At 39.4% G+C, this 20110-nt stretch overlaps 4 protein-coding genes across 7 annotated transcripts in view; 3 read left to right on the top strand and 1 right to left on the bottom strand.

The window, feature by feature from the left end:
• LOC135205323 (zinc finger protein OZF-like) overlaps window positions 1–20110 on the bottom strand; it is a 32623-nt gene that overhangs the window by 10459 nt on the left and 2054 nt on the right. The window lies entirely within an intron of this gene.
• Window positions 1891–18749, top strand: LOC135205320 (gastrula zinc finger protein XlCGF58.1-like). Of its 4 annotated transcripts, none has more exons than XM_064235752.1 (3): window positions 1891–2018; window positions 7538–7636; window positions 15579–18749. In XM_064235752.1, the coding sequence occupies exon 3, from the start codon at window positions 16500–16502 to the stop codon at window positions 18549–18551; it is 2052 nt and encodes a 683-aa protein (XP_064091822.1). In that variant the 5' UTR covers window positions 1891–2018; window positions 7538–7636; window positions 15579–16499; the 3' UTR covers window positions 18552–18749. The 4 variants fall into 4 exon arrangements, with proteins under 4 accessions (XP_064091822.1, XP_064091824.1, XP_064091823.1 ...); XM_064235754.1 differs by having other exon boundaries at window positions 7538–7755; XM_064235753.1 differs by having other exon boundaries at window positions 7538–7908.
• Window positions 8991–20110, top strand: part of LOC135205324 (large ribosomal subunit protein eL15-like) — a 71135-nt gene continuing 60015 nt past the window's right edge. Inside the window, exon 1 of the mRNA XM_064235767.1 lies at window positions 8991–9003. The gene's annotated coding sequence lies outside the window, so the exon portion shown is untranslated. The remainder of the gene's footprint in view (window positions 9004–20110) is intronic.
• LOC135205322 (gastrula zinc finger protein XlCGF57.1-like) lies at window positions 9010–13630 on the top strand. The gene has a single exon (XM_064235761.1). It carries the CDS (start codon window positions 9122–9124, stop codon window positions 10493–10495), a length of 1374 nt encoding a protein of 457 aa, XP_064091831.1. The 5' UTR covers window positions 9010–9121; the 3' UTR covers window positions 10496–13630.

Raw genomic sequence — 20110 nt, 5'->3', positions numbered from 1 at the left:
TAGCTGTGTGGTTAGCTGGAGAACTAGGAATATACTTAGGTATATTTTCAGAATCCCATATTAAACATTCAGTAGATTTCATAGACAAAGTTAAGAAAAAGAATATAAAGGGACACATGGTTAGTTTTGATGTAGTAGCATTATTCACAATGTCCCCTTAGATAAAGTATTAGAATTCCTACAGACTAAACATAATGAGGGTATTTTCAATCCAAACATCGAAATAGGCGTCTTCCTGGAGTTGATCAAATTGTGTGTCAGTGATACTTATTTCACGTTTGAGGGACATGTTTACAAACAAAAATATGGAGTAGCTATGGGATCCTCATTATCACATATACTCGCTAACATCTATATGGAATATTTCGAAACTAATCTAGTTCCTAATGTGAATGTCCCTAACTTAAAACTGCAAGGATGGTGGAGATACGTGATGATATTTTTGCTATTCTGCAAGGGGATGGAAATAAAATAGAACTTTTCTAGATGAGCTCAATAAGTTTGATAACAAGATCCAGTTCACTTTAGAGAAAAGTAACAATAATAAACTGCCCTTTTTAGACATACTCATAGAAAGAAAAGAAAACAGGATATGAATTCAGTACATATAGAAAGCCCACACATACAAACTCATATATTCATTTCTTCTCTTTTCATAGTCATGATATAAAAATAGGGGTTCTAACAGGTTTATTTCTTAGGGCAATGAGAACGTGTGACCCTTGCAAGATAGAGCAAGAAATAAATTACATCGATAAAAGCTTCGATGCATTAGCATACCCGGAATGGTTCAGAAAAAGGGCACTCAACAAAGCTAGAAAAATATTTTACAGAGCGAATGTAGAGAGTACATGGAATAAAGAAAACAAGAAAATAGTTGCCCTCCCTTTTATGCCTAAAATGAAACAAATCACTTCAAAAATGAAAGAAAGTCAATATAAATTTGTATATACATTTGATAAATACTTTAAAAAACAAAGTATGTAAAAATAAATTGGAAGGAGAAGACAGTAATACAGATGATGTAGCGGGGGTATACATAATCAATTGCAATAATTGTGGAGACAGATATGTGGGGGAATCAGGTAGGGGAATAAGGACTAGAGTCCAAGAACATAGAAGGGCAGTACAGCTTAACTCTCAGGGGAGTGCTATAGCTGACATTGTGGGAAAAATGACCATAGGATGGATTTCAAAAACAGTAGGCTTATATACAAAAGCAACAAAATAGTCACAGGAGGGTAGTAGAAGGTGCGCTTATCAGAGAGATCAAAGTAATTGAAGGAAACAAAGGTTTTACCTCAGAAGATCCCATAAGCCGAGCTTTGATATTAAAAGAAGCTAAGATTGACCCTGCTGACCTGGAGATTAGGTTTCCTGCCCAACAGACTTTCGGTGACCACACCCTTACCACAAGGGTGAATCCCATGACCATCAGCTCAGGCTATCAGAGCGACAAGAGGGGATTGGCAACTCTCAAGAAAACCAGAACAGCCATCGCATAAATGACAGCACAACGAGAAGAAGTTCCAGAAGACTGCTGGGCCTTGACCCAGGCTAACATCCCAAACATCTCTTGAGAATGGGCCACAGAAGGGCCTGAAAGTACTCGAGTGTGGAGTAAAACTTAATGTAAATACTTAGAAGTAAACAAGTTACAAATTGAATTTGTGGGTTTCTTTTTCAATTATTATTATTCATAAGATAAACCCCACAGAGACTTGAAATTCAAGCTCCAAAGAATATTAAGGTGTTCATTAGAAAATGCAAAAGGGAAATAGATTAACAAACTAACAAATAAACAGATAAAAGTGTAAGTATATCATAATAAGGAAAATAAACGAATAAATATAATATTCAGTGCGATCAAGGGAGCCGTTGTAAAGGCAAATCCCTCCCAGAACAACTATTAGCACTAGAATTATACTACTACTACTACTACTGTCGCCATTAAATTCCGTCAAAAAACCTTGGATCAAGCTTTCATTGTTTGGCTGGGTTACCTTCGTATTTTGACTGTAAGTGTCCCTTGAAATAAATTAAATCTGAAGCTGTATCCAAAGAGAAAACACCTTAATGAGATATAATTCCAGATTAACCTACCACAGCCAAGTTTATGTAGGAAATAAGATGCGTGTTTTTAGGCAAAGTTTCGTAGTGAAAGTATTTTTTATTTTGTTTTTAATTTTAATTTTGCCATCCTTGGAATATACAAGTTCGTCCCATAACAGAATTTATGCATAAAATTATGATGATCTGAGTCAGATTGGTAGGTTTTGACAAAACAGGCTTAGGACTGGACCATGCAAGGCTTAGTAGGACTGGTCTGTGGTTAAGTCATTAGAGGCATCTAGCCTAGTTCTCCAATGTAGACGAAAAGGTCACGAGGTTTGACCTAGGCTGCCCCTTACCTTGTGTATGCATAGGTATATAATTGACCAGCTGTACCTTTACCTAATCTAACCTAGGGTGCCGTGCCCTTACCTGGCCTGGGGGAGGGGGAAGGCCTTCATATAGGGCTAAGTTGTGACCTCTTCATCTGCGTACGGTTAAAATACCCAATGGCCGGCCTCTACCATAGCGCGACCACCTTCCCGAAAAAGTATTTTAACACTTCCTGTAACCCAGGATAGACTTTAGTCAAGAGCCAGTGTCTGTCGAAGGAACACTTCGAGACCTCTACTTTCCTCTGGAAGTAATCAGTTTGTTCTCAAGTCAGAAATTAAGGCCATAATTTCCAATTTTCGGGAAAGTCGTCATGCTATGATATAGAGGCCGACAATTCGGTGGTATTTTACCCTATAGCCTAACCTCTTTAATAAACTCTCCTGGGAGCAACTTCAACCCAAGGGTATTTTCTTTCCCATAAATATCACTAAAAGCCTAATATGTACATCGTACCCTAACCTTTACGAGGGCGTTGTACCCTGACCTGGTCTGGATGGGTACCATCCACTCTATAGCTACAATGAAGGTTGCAGGGATTCCCAGTCCTTGCTAAGAAAGCTCTGTTCCAGTAGGGTAAAATACCAAATGGCCAGCCTCTACCATAGCGCGACCACCTTCCTGAAAATCGGAAATGATGGCCTTACTTTGTGACTTGGGAGAAAAAACTAACTTAGAGAAGAAAGTAGAGGTCTTGCAGTGTTGCTTAGATGGATGCTGGCTCTTGACTAATGTCTATCCTGGGTTATAGGACATGTTAAAATACTTTTTCGGGAAGGTGGTCGCGCTATGGTGGAGGCCGGCTATTCAGTATTTTGCCCTATTACTGTTGTTATTATTTTTCAGAACATGGCACAAGCCCACGGGTAAATGTCGAGGTGACAGCTGCATAAAGATATCACCTAGTTATAATCTTTGGACTGGAGAATGTCAAAAAGTGTGTATAGAATGCATTACAAATTAGTTAATCTACCAAGTTAAGGAGAAATATACCGTCTTTTGTTCAGGTTTTAATACCAGCCCCTCGGGTAAGAATGTAAAAAGGTAAACAAAAGACAGTAAGTGTCTCATTATCTTGGTATACGATACGTGTTGCCTTTTCCTCTACATTTACCCTACTTCATGCCCCAAGTTTGTAGTCGGGCCCTTTTCTACTAAAATTTTCAAAATATCTGATGTTTTTCATGCTGTCTTGGGTTAGCAGTTATTATTCTATATGTAATTCACTGTTATTCCTACAGAAATATAAACCATCACTTTCTATAGGCTTACATGAGTATCCTGTTTGAGCAGGTGAGTTAAACTTAGTAACAAGGTGGTTAACTGGTGTTTACCAGGGGGTAACTTGGTGTCTCCATACACTCTTTCTTTGGCTGCCATCACAAGATCTTGACCTGTTTTGTTCCTTGTGGCTGCTAAGTTGTACTTGTTTTTTTGTGTTGAATATAAATGTTTACAAGAGAAATACAACAGCAACCTGAGAGAGTTGTAAATTTAATGGCAGTCGGAAGCAAAGTTAGATGCAGACCAACAGTTGGTTTATTTGTTTTGTTTATATGGTGCTTTTATGTTGCATGAAACCATTGGTTATTCAGCACCAACCGCTTTACATGACTTCCAAACCACATCGAGAGTGAACTTCTATCACCAGAAATACACATCTCTCACTCTTCAATGGAATGGCTGAGAATCGAACCCCGCGACCACCGAGGTGGGACGTTAATACCATACCAACCACGCCGCTGAGGTGGTTGGGTGAGGCTTACCCTTGCCTCATGTCCACAAGCTAAATCTGTATGGAGAGGATGAAGGTTTGTATTTGTGTATGAATAATGTTGTGTTCAGAGGATCTCCACCAATTTAATACTATTCCAATGTAGGGGAAATTTACTGCTGTTAAGTTTTTGGCAAAGATGGTCTTAGGAGTTACGCTACCAGTTCCTCTATGTCATTGAACACCTCCCTACTCATCCCCAAGTACTCCCCAAACTCAGCCGAGATGTGGTTTTGTGTGGGAGGTGGGGAATCACTACACTTCTCCTTATTACATTAGTACTGTGTTTGGCAGCCTGTGAGTGACAAATCAGCTGTTGGCTTGGCTAGCATAAGCCTCACTGAGTACACTCAGTACCCATCTTGAAACAATTTTGGGCTCTTGCAGGCTGGGGGGTTAGCTCTTCCTCCTGTATTTCTTTGGAAATAGACTAGATGGAGCCCATACACACTCATTTGCTTGGCAAATTCTTGGTCTACAGGCCATAAGTGTGCAGGTAGCAAGTTTGGTTCATCTTCTTGTGCTTCCCTGGAAGTACTCCTGGTTAAGCCAACATTGCCTGCTTATGCAGCGCATGCCAACTGTGGGTTTGCTCATGACAGATCCTTTTATGTTAAAACCAGCACCAGGATGGTCTGTTCCTTCGTGGCTCACCCGCAGCTCAAGGAGGGTGCATGAATGGGACTGCTTATGCCTGTTCCTATATACCCTCCATTAGTTCAGCCAACCAGAGGGAGTCGTATGCACTGGTCGACAATGTCCTGGAATTTTGTTCTGACTATGGGTCTTCCTCAGCTCATGTTTTGCCTGGTGCCCTTGGTACTGATTGGACAACACAGTCCCTGGAGTAGATACAGGAATGTAATCTTCTCCCATTCATGTTAGAGCTGTGCTTTATTATGCCCACACAAACAGGATATTCACACTAAGGTTCTCAGTGATATGACTCTCATGAGAGAGGTTTCATTTTGTTTACTAGTATTTGAGTGCTAGTGTATGCAAACATGTTTACACCAGTAATTTTTGTTTGGCCTATCTTATACAAGTCTAGGGATTTTAAACCACAATTTTGAGAGGTTACTAGTTAGTCTGACATTATTTTTCTTACAGAAATACAAACCAGTCTTTTGTATAGGAGTACCCTTCAGTGGAAGCTGAAGTAATCATTGAACTTAGTAACATTTTTTCTGTTGGCCACCAGGAAATGCAAAAGTGCTTCACTCACTGTCTTCCCACTGTGCGCTCACTGAATCTTCTTTTATTTTGTTATTACAGAAAAACATTGCAAGGGGCATGGGTATCCTTTTGCGCAGTTCATGTCTCCTGCAATAGTAGACCCTGTAAGTAATATTACATTTGTTTGGGGAAGGCGCCTTGGAAATCGTAGAACATCAGTCTCCAATGTAACTTAGTTGCCTCTTCTTAGTGAAGAAGGCAACCGGTGGTTGGAAACTTGTGATCAATCTTTCCTTGTTAAACAAGTATGTGCCACAGACTGGTTTCAAGATGGAAACAGCACAGTCAGTGCTGTAGTCCATCAGGGAGGGCAACTTCATGGTCTAAACAGACCTGAAGGATGCATACTACTTTCAAGCTACCATCCACCAGGATTCTTAGCAGTTCCTCCACTGTCCACAAAAAGACCTTGCTTCATTTCAAGGTTTTGTGCTTCAGACTGGACCCTGAGAATCCTTCACTCCTGACAGGAGATACAACTTTTTCTCAGTTCCCTCTTGCTGGAACTTTGTTAGTGGTATACAGTTAGATTCTTTTATGCCCTTGTGCAAGGCATGGAGTACTAACTTAGAAATCCTTGACCTTTTAGGCCACTGTCAGCACCTGCTTGTTAGTACCAGCAAGCACATGGTGTCCAGGAACATCTCTTTGTTCTGACTTTGTCCTGCAATCACACAGGCAAACAAATTGGACCTTTCTTTGCATTTCAACTTTTCAGCAGTACAGGTAATGAAAGCAGGTGTCTGGAGATGCCAAGCCACCTTTACCTCATTCCGCCTAAGGAACATTACCCATAAGTCCCTGGATATCTTCTCCTTGGGGCCTGTGTTGGCTGCTGAACAAGGTCCTTTTAGACAGAAAAAGCATGTTGCCTAAGGTGCTTGTAGAGCATAAGGCTGGGGATGAATAGATGACTGGCTCCTCTGAGCAAGGTAGCAGCTCAGGCCAAGTTCACACTTGATCAGACAAAGATGCAAATAGCCTACACAGACAAGCATCCTACCTAAGAGCTTTGGAATTGGAATATAAAATTTAGGCTAGAGGCCAGTGATGGAACCCATGTAGTCATTGAGAGTAAAGGAGGGTTATAGGTGTAATAAGAGGAAAACCTCGCAGTTGCGCTAAGAAGCAATTGTAAGGAGTGGAGGGAAAAGTAAGATGGAAGAATAGTAATTCATACAGAAAATGAAATGCAGGTAGGGGCTTATGGGACACTGCAAAGAACCTTCAGCAATGCCTACAGTGTACCTTGTGTATCTCAGAATTTTTTTGGGAGGTGGGAGGGCTAGAGTTAGGAAAGCCTGTCTTGTGTCACCCCTTGTAGGGGTCACGTGTGTTTCCCTGAGGTTTTACTTAGGCAAGAATCCAGACACTTCTCACGGAGGCATCCCTATGGCAGACTTTGAGGATACTACCGGAGTCATTTCCACATGGAGATTCAACTTGCCAGTCATTGAGAAACTACCTTCCACTTAAGGTGTGAGTTTCCTATATAGAAGACTGCTCTGTATTTCTGTAAAAGCAAAATAATTTTAATTTTTACCGTAATTTCTAGTTTTCTTCACTATAAAAACTAGAGCCTATTATCATAACATCACCTCAACCTCTCCACATAGACCCTGCTGTCGAAGGAAGTGCATTTGGTGACAACAGGTGAGTAGGTGTCTACCCCCATTAACACCAGCCTATTACCAGGACACCTTGTTATAAAGTTTCATGGACCAATTCAAGCTTAGGCTCGGGAATATTCATAAAAGAATAAAAATTTGTATTTTTCCATAGTGGGTCATTACCTTCAACCATGGTGCCCAACCCTGAACTCTACTGCTCTTTCAAAGCAGGACTGAGCTACCCAAAGAGTAAAACATGTAACGTAGCCAAACAGCCCTAACTGTACCAAGTCTTCTGCCTTCCCTTGCTAAAGAAGGATGTCTTGTTTTTCATTTGGCCCATGAAATGAACTATATTAAAGGTAAGCGGTTTGTATGGAAGAAAATATTTTAATTATAATTATATTGCTATAATTTTATTATGTGCATTCGATGTTTGGTATAATTATTATAACACCGCTATCGATTTCAGGTATTACAATCTAAAGGGAGTACTGCACAAGAACCAGTGAAGAAAATTTGTGCTAAGAAGAAGAAGCTCTTGTTCGCAGCATGATTAACACAGTATACAGTAATACATCATTGAGTTCTGTCTTTTAATAAGATAAACCATTTGCAGTATCTGTTACTTGTGCAGTTAACAAGGGCATTACATACAGTTATATGGAAAGTTCTGAAAGCCCAATTGAGGTAATTTTATGGTTTCAAACTAGCACATCACACATCAACACATCTATGCGGTGGAAACAGTGTAAAAAATACCAGAGACAAAAACTTTCTATGACTGTGAGACCTCTTTTCTAAAGAAGACTTAATCAAGTGAATTCTTGTGTAAAATGTACAGTACGTATAGGAATATTGTCTTGAAATATTTAAGTATATTAGATAACTTATTTCAACTTTGGATTCATAAGAGTTAGGAACTTATGAAGGTAACAGTGATAATATCACTCTTGTGGATAGTGTATGGAAGAATACTACTGGATTTCCTATAGCATACTTTGTTACGTTTGTTGAGAGCAAAATGAAGTTCATTCAGGACTTGCACCAACATGGGGCTTCATTCACTGGGAAATATCTTTCAGACTCTAATAATTACTTGAAAACAAAGAAAGCTAATACTGCTTTTCAAGAAACTGATGAATACATTTGATACAATAGGAACTCAAAACTACAGTAACTTCTTTAACAGATTATGGTAATCATATCCCAATAATTCCCATTTAATTTTATACTTGTATAATAATTTAGTGATCACGTAAGTATAAAGAAAAATATGCAAGCTCTGTAGTGAAATGAATTACAAGTACAGGTGTATGATTGATCTATATCTGTGATATTGATATAAAAATTTACTTTAATGGGCCTTATACATTAAAGGAGACTATATCCATTTTAAAATATGAAAACCAAAACTGAAAATGCACAAGGTTTTGTGGAAAAAAGGGAAGAAGAAGGTGTACAGCAAGAATACCCCGGTGTAACAAAATCTCCCAGTGAAGAAAATGAAACAGAAACAAACTTGTTTGTGTCAACTCTCAGTGAGGAAAATCCATTTTCTAAATTGGAAATTAAAAATGAAAATATTCACGAGTTTGCAGAAAGTGTGGATGAAAGCTTTCAAGAAAATAACAGCACCTCAAATCCATTTTCCGATGAAGAAACTCATTGTTATGCATTGGATGGGATGGCTGATGACAGTAAATCCAAGATCCCTTTGCTTGTAAATTCTGACAGTGAGAAAGAACCATGTTTAGAATCTGAAAAGGCAGTCACTTCTGAAGATAATCCGCCTTCTGCTGAGACAGTTAACAAAGGCAAAAACCAGTTTGCATGTAATGTCTGTGGCAGACAATTTAGTTACGGAACTAGCTTTAAGAATCATTTGATGACACACACAGGAGAGAAACCATTTCCTTGTAAGGAATGTGGGAAGAGGTTTAGGCAGAAACATCACCTAATTGGTCACGAAAGAAAAGCCCACACTGGAGAGGAACCATTTCCTTGTTCACAGTGCGATAAAAGATTTTACCTGAAAACTGCACTGAAAAGACACATGATCACACATATGGAGGTGACACCATTCCACTGTCTTGTATGTGGGAAGTCATTTAAAGCAAAATACAACCTTGAAGTACACTCAAAAATCCATACCAGGCTCAAAAAATTCCAGTGCAGTGAGTGTAACAAAAGCTTCGTAAGGAAACACGAATATATTGCACACATGAGGATCCATTCAACTGAGAAGCCATTTGCTGGCACTGAATGTGGGGAACTCTTTGATGGGGAACCGTGTTCAGAATCTGAAAAGACATTCATTTCTGGAGACGTTATACTTCCCACTGAGGGGGATAATGACAGCGAAAGCCAGTTTGCATGTGATGTGTGCGGCCGACTGTTTAACAACAAGGGTAACCTGAAGGTCCATTTATTTATACACACAGGGGACAAGCCATTTGTTTGCAAGGAATGTGGGAGCAGATTTAGGCGGAAATGCCACCTCATCATGCATGAAAAGAGAATCCATACCAAAGAGAGACCATTTCCCTGTCCACAATGTGGTAAAAGATTTATCATTAAGACTTCATTGAAAAAACATATGTTAACTCATGCAAATATACAACAGGAGGAAAGGCATTTTGATTGCCATGTGTGCGGAAAGTCATTTTGTTTGAAAATACACCTGGAACAACATCTGACTACCCACAATATTGTCAAGCCTTTCCAGTGCAGTGAATGTGGTAAAAGGTTTACGAATAAACATGGCTTACTTGCACACGTGAGGATCCATGCAACTGAGAAGCCAGTTGTTTGCAGCGAATGTGGGAAACGTTTTGTTGGGGAACCAGAACTAAAGAAACACATGAAGACTCATGAGGAAAAGTTGTTTATCTGTGAGGTATGTGGCAAAAGGTTTCGATTGGAATCTGTTCTCACTAAACACAGGAGAATTCATACGGGTGAAAAGCCGTTCACTTGCAATGAATGTGGAAAGACATTTCGATTTCATGGGGGCCTTTACCAGCATATGCAAACCCACAGTGGAGAGAAGCCATTTGCTTGCAATGAATGTGGGAAAAGCTTTACTATCAAAAGAAGTCTGACTAAACATATAAGAACCCATACTGGAGACAGACCATATGTTTGTGCAGTCTGTGGGAAAAGATATATTCAGAAGGTCAGCCTTAGACATCATATCAGGACACATACAGGAGAGAAGCCCTTTGCTTGTAGCATTTGTGGGAAGGGATTTAACATTAAATTTGAAATGACTAGACATGAGAAAGCGCATTCAATGAAGCCACATGTTTGTCAGGAATGTGGAGAAAGCTTTAAGAAGAGAGTTACCCTCAAGAAACACTTGAGAACCCATAAAGGAGGAAATTCACATCATGTCGTTGTAGACAATGTTGGACAAGATGTTGCATGAATGGTGGCCTTCTCTGGAGGAATATGTTTTTACTCCTACAAAAATGCAAACCTTTGTTTACATTAGGATTAACTTGCAAATGTGAGCCGGAACAGCCGTTAAAAAACTGATTGACAAGGTAGTTCGCTATTGACAGGTAAGGGAACCTCACCCACCTGTCAGCCTGCACTCCACTTTTGCTTTTAGATGCAGATGTCTTTTCTTTGGTTCTTTGCACCTACTTTTGCTATTATATTAAGTTTGTGCTCTGTGTTTTTGAGTATTTTTTCTTTCTTTTTTGTGTTTATGAGATTTATAGTGACTGATACGAGATGCATCTAACCCATAAATCATTGTATCTATCTACAACCTCTAAACTGAGGAAACTACTTTCTGGGAGTGCCCATCAGAACAATGAGTAAAGTTTGTAGCTGAGAAAAGAAGGCTAGGAAGTTCACACCACTGCCATCAGAAGGGAACACTACACCAGTGACGCTGAAGAAGGTCTTCAACACTGACGTCCACTCGCTCTTTCAACTCCTAAGGAAGGCCCTTTGTTGTCTTGCAAACCAATCACTTGTGGAGAGTCAGCAAAAGGGAGAGGGTGTTCACTCTGGTATGTCGTTTGAGGATTTGTTTCACTTGGAGGTAGAGTCTTCTGTTGGCAGAGTCTCTTTCCCCGGGCAGAAGGAAGACCTCTCTACTAACCCAACTATTCTTGCAGCTTTGGAAGAGACCAGGTGGCTCAGGGGGTTATGGCCATCCCTGGGGATCTCGGGGGAGCCCAGTGTTAAGGCTTGATTCAATCACTTCTCTGCTGCTGCGGTGACACCTGTAACTATAGATATGGTGGCTATGATGACTTCAACAGTCACCTTATCTATTGGTTCCTTCACCACACCAACATACATAGTAACTCCTCATACCCCCTGTGATGTGTCCTGAGGAGTTTAGGGTGGTTCTCCGTCAATTCTTGACTATATCTTTGACCTCAGCAAACCTGGGTAAGAAAAAGATGAAGAAACACAAGAGGAATTTGTCTGATTTGTTTTTGTCAGGTTGCTCCCACCTCCTCCTCTTTGACTTTGACTGCTCGCAAACTGAAGAAAAATAAAGCACTCCAACAACAGAGATGCTTCTGTTCTTGGGCACATCTGATGGGTGGCGACACAAACCCGTAGGAGTTATTGGTGTTAAGTTTATGGAACCACGATGATTAGTACCTTACCATCAATGTCTGGGCATTGAAAGCAGCATTCCTAGCATTGCAGGAGTTCCAGGACCCTGTGGTGAGACAATCTGTGGTGTGGATGAGCAACAACACCACAGTAGTGACATTCATCAACAAGCAGGGAGGGCTAGTATTGCTTCTGTTGCACCAGCTGACGATGCAGGCGTACAAGTTGAGTGGCAGAGCTGTCAGCCAGGTACATTTAGGTTCTCACAATGTAAAGGTAGATAAGCTTAGCCACAAGACAAAGGTGATAGGGACTGAGTGGTTTTCACACCTGTGCAGTGGGGAAATTGTTCAAGATGTGGGGGTTGCCATCTGGCACAACAGGAATACGTATGCCAGTATTTTCCTTGATGAGTAGCCTTGGAAGAAGCATTTCAGCACAAACGGGACACTCTGAACTGTATGCTTATCCACCTCTTTGCCTTATTCTGAAAGTCATCAACTTAGTGCTGATAACTCCAAAACTTAGGCTAACACTTTGTTACACTGGAAGCGCCTCAAGCCGAGTGGTATCTGGACCTGCCGGCTCTCCTTTCCAAGGTCCCAAGAGAGCTGCCCCTATGGCACAACCTGTTAAGCCTGCCATAGAGGTATTATCAGGCCGTGGAGTTGCTGGCCATTCATTCCTGGCAACTATCCAGCTTCTCTTTAAAGCCAGAGGTGCGCCTCAGCGGCGTGGTTGGTATGGTATTAGTGTCCCACCTCGGTGGTCGCGGGTTCGATTCTCGGCCATTCCATTGAGGAGTGAGAGATGTGTATTTCTGGTGATAGAAGTTCACTCTCGACATGGTTCGGAAGTCAACTAAAGCCATTGGTCCCGTTGCTGAATAACCACTGGTTCCATGCAACGTAAAAGCACCATACAAACAAACAAGCCAGAGGTTTTTCATGCCACACTATGAATCTGGATATGTACTTGCATAAATCCTCAGCAGCTTTTTACCAGAGGAAATAGGAAGACGTCTGTGTTAGGTGTCTTTGGTGGAGACTCTCTCCCATTAGGTAGCAGACTTCCTTTCCCATGAGAAGCTCCTCTATGTCTTTGCCATTAAAGGCTACAGGTTTGCATCTGGCCGAGTATTGAGACTAAAAGTAGATCTCCTTTCATGGGAAATCGTCATGCTCCTGAAGAGTTTCAAACAATCTTGTCCTCCCAGGGATCTCAGTGGGCATGATTCTCATTCTGAAGAGCCTCACTTGTCATCTGTACAAGCCTCTCAGAGTTGTCTGACAGGGATCTGACCCTTAAGATCGTTTTACTCCTTGCCCTGGCATTAGCAAAGAGGGTAGGTGACTTTCATGGCCTTTCCTTCTGAGTAAAGAACGAAGATTTGTATTTGTGTAGGAACAAGTAGCAGATTTTTAAAGTATGTAATTTGTATATTTCCTAACATACACGCCTGAAGTTCCTTATATTACAACCCATCTAAGCTACCCTTCACTTTAGCACCTGGGCTGTACGGCAAAGTGGAGTGCATACCAACGGGTGGGCAGGGCTTCCCCCTTGCCTGTTGATAGCTAACTACATTGTCTGAAAGTTAAAGGGCTGTTCCAACTTGCATGTGCAAGTTTATCCTAATGTACAGAACTTGAGGTTTGTAGGTTAGGAAAAATACAAATTAATTTTTAAAACTTGCTATATTTATTTGGAAAGTTTGAAAAAACATGTTGAGGAGAGTACGTACTACTCATTTTACGTTGAGAAATCATACCTAGAAATACAAATTGTGTTTGCCAAATATGTGAGGTATGTTAATGTAGGAAAAATGGCTTGTTTTTCCTCAGACTGTGAAATTGTTGACCCTAACAACCTCAAGAGAGGCTGTTAAGGGGAAGAACAATTGCAATGTCAAGATATTGCATGCCATAATGGCATGTGCAGCTCATTACCTTTGTCTTGCCCAATCTTACTAAAACCAAAAAGACTGGTAACATGAGACAGTGGTAGGCTAATCACCAGAATGGAGCTGCAAGAGAATTAACATCTTCCGCAGAGTGCATACAAGAAGTGGTGGCCAGTAAGTTGTTACTTGGCCACTTAAGAATAAGAGAGGTACCTTTCTCGAGCTTAATAGAATGGTGACCAAAGTGAGTTCTAAAAGACACAATGGTGGCCAAAGTGAGTTCTAAAAGACACAATGGTGGCCAAAGTGAGTTCTAAAAGACACAACTAGATATCATTGTGGTGATGATAAAGCAGGGATAAACAACAAGTAAGTGTAGGATCACTGACCAGTTGTGTTAAGTACAATTCTGGTTAGAAGATTCACCCAGAATGTCGGAGAATAATAGTGTTTCAAATCATGACAGGCCTTGCCAAAATATAGTCCAGTAAAGCTTTAGTGACAAGGGAGGTGGATTATTGAATGTTTAAACAAAAAAAATAGTTTCCAAACATAATATGAGTTGATTAACAGATTATTTACAGTTCCTTGAGTATTCATTGAATAAATTTCATTCTTTAAAACTACTTTAAAGTAAAATGGTGCAGGTATTAGTGATGAATGAAGATCTAGTAAACTACTAGACTTACCAGGTCAACAGGTTCCAGTAGAAGTCATTGTGTAATAGTGTTGCCAGTCTCTGCAGTTCTGGAACTTATGCATACAAACTTACAGTACATGCATGTGAGATAGAAGTGCAGATTACTTAACCATCAAGATGGTCAATCTTGTATCTGTAGATGTTACACCAGTATCTCCCTTTTCTTTATGGTGGAGTGTAAACAAATTCAGGTTATGTTCAAGAAGAGTTTTTTTTTTTTTTTTTTTTTTTTTTTCAAGTGAGTGAATCTTCCAGATATGAACTGTTGCAGAGTTTCTAAATTAATTTAGTAATTTGGATTACATAAGGGTCTTCTACTTGGGAACTGTATCATATTTATGTAACTTTTAATAACAAATTTGTAACATATTACCTCAATTTTGTTATTGCATTTCTTCAACCAATTACTGTATCCTGCTGATGTATCCAATGGGATTAATAAATATGCTCGTATCTTCCAAATGTAGTACTTAATTAGGTGTTCTGATTCTTACTCATGTATTTGTGGGATTAATAACTACAGTACTATTCAAATGATTAAACTAGAATTTATAGCAAGGCCTTTTCTTTCACATCTTCATGTGGAAATGACTGGTCATGGAAGAATCATATGAAGAGAGTTAGTGTAGTACACAGGGTTGTAGAGTTTGAAACAGTTTTTGTTTGAAAAATGCAAACCTGTTTCCTTGCCCTGGTATATCATTTATTAAGTAATATTTGGCCAAGAGGGCAAAATTCTTGTTGGAAGGAGATCTTCATCTCATCTTGTCACCGGCATTCCTTCACCAGTTTGGGGAAGTGCCATATAAGTCTACCTTACATGGTGCACTGCAGGCATCATTAAAGGGTGTCTGCAGTATCTCTTTGGCCTGTAGCCGCATTGAGTTTTTAGTTTTATTCCAATTTTATGAAGAAAAAAAAAATGGACTCCTCAGGGGAACCTGCTTCTATTCTCCTATGCAAGTTGATACTTGACATATATTATGAGTTTGTGAATTGTGATGACACAAATGAAAATTTTTTTTTTAAACTAAAATTAATTTCTTCTTCCGTACCAAAATTTTCACCTCCTGACCCCACACTGTTCTGCACAAGGATCAAACAACACAAGAAGTGAGACTTCCAGTCTTCTCATTTCTCAGCTAATGAAAGATGTGTTCTTGGTTTCTGTGTGACCCATAACAGCCTCTGTTATGAGTATAATGGGTTTGTATGAAGAAAGAACCTGTTATAAATATTACACGATTGAATTTTAGGTTGTACGTATTACTGTTTGTTATAATTATAATATTATTATTGTAACATATAGCTACTGAATTTCAGGTATTGTAGTCCGAAGAGAGCACCGCACAAGACCCAGTCACTGATATGAAGAAAAGCTTTATGTTCTCAGCATGACTGCTAACCTCTAAACATTGACTGAGCTTTGCCTTTTCATACGATAAACTATTTGCAATATCTGTCCAACTTCTGAAGTCGCGAGCGAGAAAAGGACATTACTGTACGTATATGCAAACAAAGTATATTTAGAAATTCCCAGACTAAAGTAATTTTATGGTTTCCAAGTTCATCTTGTAACAGAACATTTTTTGCATCAAAGACAATGCAAAAAAAAAATAAAGACAAACTCTCTTTGGTTATAAAACCTATTCTCAAATGACAGTTCATGTTAGCAGTATTAGTATGTGCCTTTTTGATCAAAGGAATACTTTCATAAAATATTTAGGAAAATTGTCTTCAAGATTCAAGTAAAAGAAGCAAAATGCAAATTATAATAAGATCAAAGTGATATTGATTTTGCCAATCTATGGCTTATTTATGTAATGCCCACATTTTTGTTTAAATGTTTTCCCGGACTTTACTCTGACTTTTATCAAAAGCCAAGCTAAATCCTAGATTTGTTGAGCTATTGCTTTGTGATGAGTAATTCTGCATCTGTTGTAATTAATTACACAGGGATACATTCACAGGAAAATATAATCTTTCAGATTAATTCTTCCTTGATAACAGAGAGCAAGGCAGTTTTAACAAAACTATCTAATTTCTTTTCCTGATTTTATCATATACCAGTTGTCCACATTTATTTTATACATCTGTAACAATTGAATGATTAGATGTAAGGACAAAGATACAACCTGTGAAATGAATTATAAACGTTTGGTTGTGCTATATACTATTGTCAGGATATAAAGATTACTACAGCGAGGACTTGCATCAAAGAAATAACTTTTTCCCTCTTATAGAATGGAAGCTAACATTGAAAATCCACAGAGAATTGTAGAGATGGAAGAGGAAGGTACACAGGGGTTAGAACACCTGAGTTTCCCAATAAATTCTCCCAGTGAAGAAAATATATCAGAAAGGCATTTGGTTGAGAAAACTCTCAGTGGGGAAAATCAATGTCCACCTTATAAGATGGAAATCAAAGCTGAAAATATACAAGAGGATGAAGAAAATTGGGGGGAACGTATTCAAGAAAATAATAGTGCCCGGACAAACTCTTCTCCAGAGGGAACTCATAACTGTGAAATGGATGAAACATTTGATGAAAGTAAACCAGAGATGCCTTTGCTTGTAGTAAATACTCTGGATGAGGAAGAACCATGGTTAGAATCGGACAAAGTATCCACTCCTGATCTGCCTTCTGCTGACAAGGCTAAACAAAATGAAAACCTATTTGTTTGTGATTTGTGTGGAAGACAGTGTGGGCACAGAGGTATTCTTAACTACCATTTAATGACACACACAGGAGAGAAACCGTTTATTTGTCAGGAATGCGGGAAGAGCTTTAGGCAGAAACAGCACCTCATTGCTCACGAAAGAAGAGCCCATACTGGAGAGAAACCATTTCCTTGTACAGAGTGCGATAAAAGATTTTATCTGAAAGCTGAACTGAAAAGACACACGGTCACACATATGGAGGTGACACCATTCCACTGTCTTGTATGTGGGAAGTCATTTAAAGCAAAATACAACCTTGAAGTACACTCAAAAATCCATAAAAGGATCAAACGATTACAGTGCAGTGAGTGTGACAAAAGCTTCGTAAGGAAACACGAATATATTGCACACATGAGGATCCATTCAAATGAGAAGCCATTTGCTGGCACTGAATGTGGGGAACTCTCTGATGGGGAGCCGTGTTCAGAATCTGAAAAGACGTTCATTTCTGGAGACGTTATACTTCCCACTGAGGGAGATAATGACAGCGAAAGCCAGTTTGCATGTGATGTGTGCGGCCAACTGTTTAATAGCAAAGGTAACCTGAAGGTCCATTTATTTATACATACAGGGGACAAGCCATTTGTTTGCAAGGAATGTGGGAACAGATTTAGGCGGAAATGTCACCTCATCATGCATGAAAAGAGAATCCATACCAAAGAGAGACCATTTCCCTGTACACAATGTGGCAAAAGATTTATCATTAAGACTTTATTGAAAAAACATATGTTAGCTCATGCAAATGTACAAAAGGTGCAACAGGTACAAGAGGAGGCAAGGCACTTTGATTGCCATGTGTGCGGAAAATCATTTTGTTTGAAAATACACCTGGAACAACATCTGACTACCCACAATATTGTCAAGCCTTTCCAGTGCAGTGAATGTGGTAAAAGGTTTACTAATAAACATAACTTACTTGCACACGTGAGGATCCATGCAACCGAGAAGCCAGTTGTTTGCAGTGAATGTGGGAAACATTTTGTTGGGGAACCAGAACTAAAGAAACACATGAAGACTCATGAGGAAAAGTTGTTTATCTGTGATATATGTGGCAAAAGGTTTCGATTGGAATCTGTTCTCACTAAACACAGGAGAATTCATACGGGTGAGAAGCCGTTCACCTGCAATGAATGTGGAAAGACATTTCGATTTCATGGGGGCCTTTACCTGCACATGCAAATCCACAGTGGAGAGAAGCCATTTGTTTGCAGTGAATGTGGGAAAAGCTTTACTACCAAAAAATGTCTGTCCAAACATACAAAAATTCATACAGGAGACAGACCGTACGTTTGTGCAATCTGTGGGAAAGGATATATTCAGAAGGTCAACCTTAGACATCATATCAGTACACATACAGGAGAGAAGCCCTTTGCTTGTAGCATTTGTGGGAAGGGATTTAACATTAAATCTGAAGTGACAAGACATGAGAAAACACATTCAACGAAGCCACATGTTTGTCCAGAATGTGGGAAAGGTTTTCAGAAGAGTGTTGCCCTCGAAAAACACTTGAGAAGCCACACAGGAGTAAATTCGTGTGTTTATAATATGGAGAATGTTGGAAAAGATGTTGCATGAATGGTGGCCTTTACTGGAGGAAATCTGTTTATTTGTTAGGAATCTTTGGAAAGTTATGTTGAGAAGAGTACTCGTTATATGGAGAGAAATCATGCCTTTTAAGTACATACATACTGTGTTTGCCAAAAAGGTGGGATTTGCTAAAGTAGGGAATAGGATTTTTCCATCAACATGCTCATCTGCAGGAGATAAAAGCTTGTTTTTTTTTTTAAATATAATGAATGTTTACCTTTTCAACATCAAGAGAGGCTATTAAGGGGAAGTATTATTGAAATGCTAAGATAATTTCAGTGAAGGTTGATGAGGGTTTTACTGTACAGGTATTAATGATGACTGAAGATCCAGTAAGCTTCTAGACTTGCCAGGTAAACATGTATTCAAGAGGTTCCAGTTTTTCTTAGATTCAGAAAGTGGATGTAACTGTACCATACATATATGCAAGTGAGATATTAGTGCAAGTTACTGCAACCACCTGCATGGTAAATCTTGTGTATGTAGAGGTTACATTAGTATCTCCCTTTTCTTTACTATGTGTGCGTGCAGGTTACGTTTAACCGAGTTATTTGAGTGAGTGCATCTTCCAAATGTGAACAGTTGCAGAGTTTGAAACGTAATTTAAAATATGGAGCATATAAGAGTGTTGTAATGCACCACTCATTAAGAACTGTATCATATTTATGTATGTAACTTTAATAACAAATACATAAAGGATACCTCGCTTTTGTTACTGTAGTTCTATTAGTAATTACTGTATCCTCCAAATGTAGTAAGAAGGTGCTCTTATTCTTGGTGATGTATCTTTTGGGATTTATAAATGCAGTATTATTCGAATGATTAAACTAGAGTTTATAGCAAGGTGTTTTCTTTCACATCTTCATGTGGAATTGACTGATCATGGAAGAATAAATATATGAAAAGATTTGGTGTAACATAGTAGCTACATATGAAAACTTGAAATAGTTTTTGTTTGATAAATGCAAACCTGTTCCCTTACTTTAGTACATCACTTGCTGAGTAATGTTTGCCTGAGAGACAAAATTCTTCTGGGAAAGGACGAGATTTTCATTTCATCTTTTCACAGGTGTTCATTCACCATGTTGGTGTGGGGCGATAAGTGCACATTACATGTGCAATGTAAGCATTACTAAAGGATGTTTGCAACATCTCTTTGGCCCTTAGCTAAGCTCACTTTTCAGCCTTTTACTTTACCTCCCTTCCTACTTCTCTCCTTCAGTCTAGCTATCCAACCTCTCTAACTAGATGCTTCAACTCCCTCTTTTCATTGTCTCAAGCGCTGAATGGCCATAAGTGCCCCAGTAGCGCCTCAGCGGCGTGGTTGGTATGGTATTAGCGTCCCACCTCGGTGGTCGCTGGTTCGATTCCCGGCCATTCCATTGAGGAGTGAGAGATGTGTATTTCTGGTGATAGACGTTCACTCTCGACGTGGTTGGGAAGTCACGTAAAGCCGTTGGTTCCATGCAACGTAAAAACACCCTACAAACAAACAAACAAACAAATAAGTGCCCCAGTACTCGGCTTGACAGCGTAAATTTCATGAA

The sequence above is a fragment of the Macrobrachium nipponense genome, chromosome 49, assembly GCF_015104395.2.
Source record: "Macrobrachium nipponense isolate FS-2020 chromosome 49, ASM1510439v2, whole genome shotgun sequence".
In the NCBI taxonomy this organism is placed as follows: domain Eukaryota; kingdom Metazoa; phylum Arthropoda; class Malacostraca; order Decapoda; family Palaemonidae; genus Macrobrachium; species Macrobrachium nipponense.
This window is presented reverse-complemented; position numbering and strand designations above follow the sequence as displayed.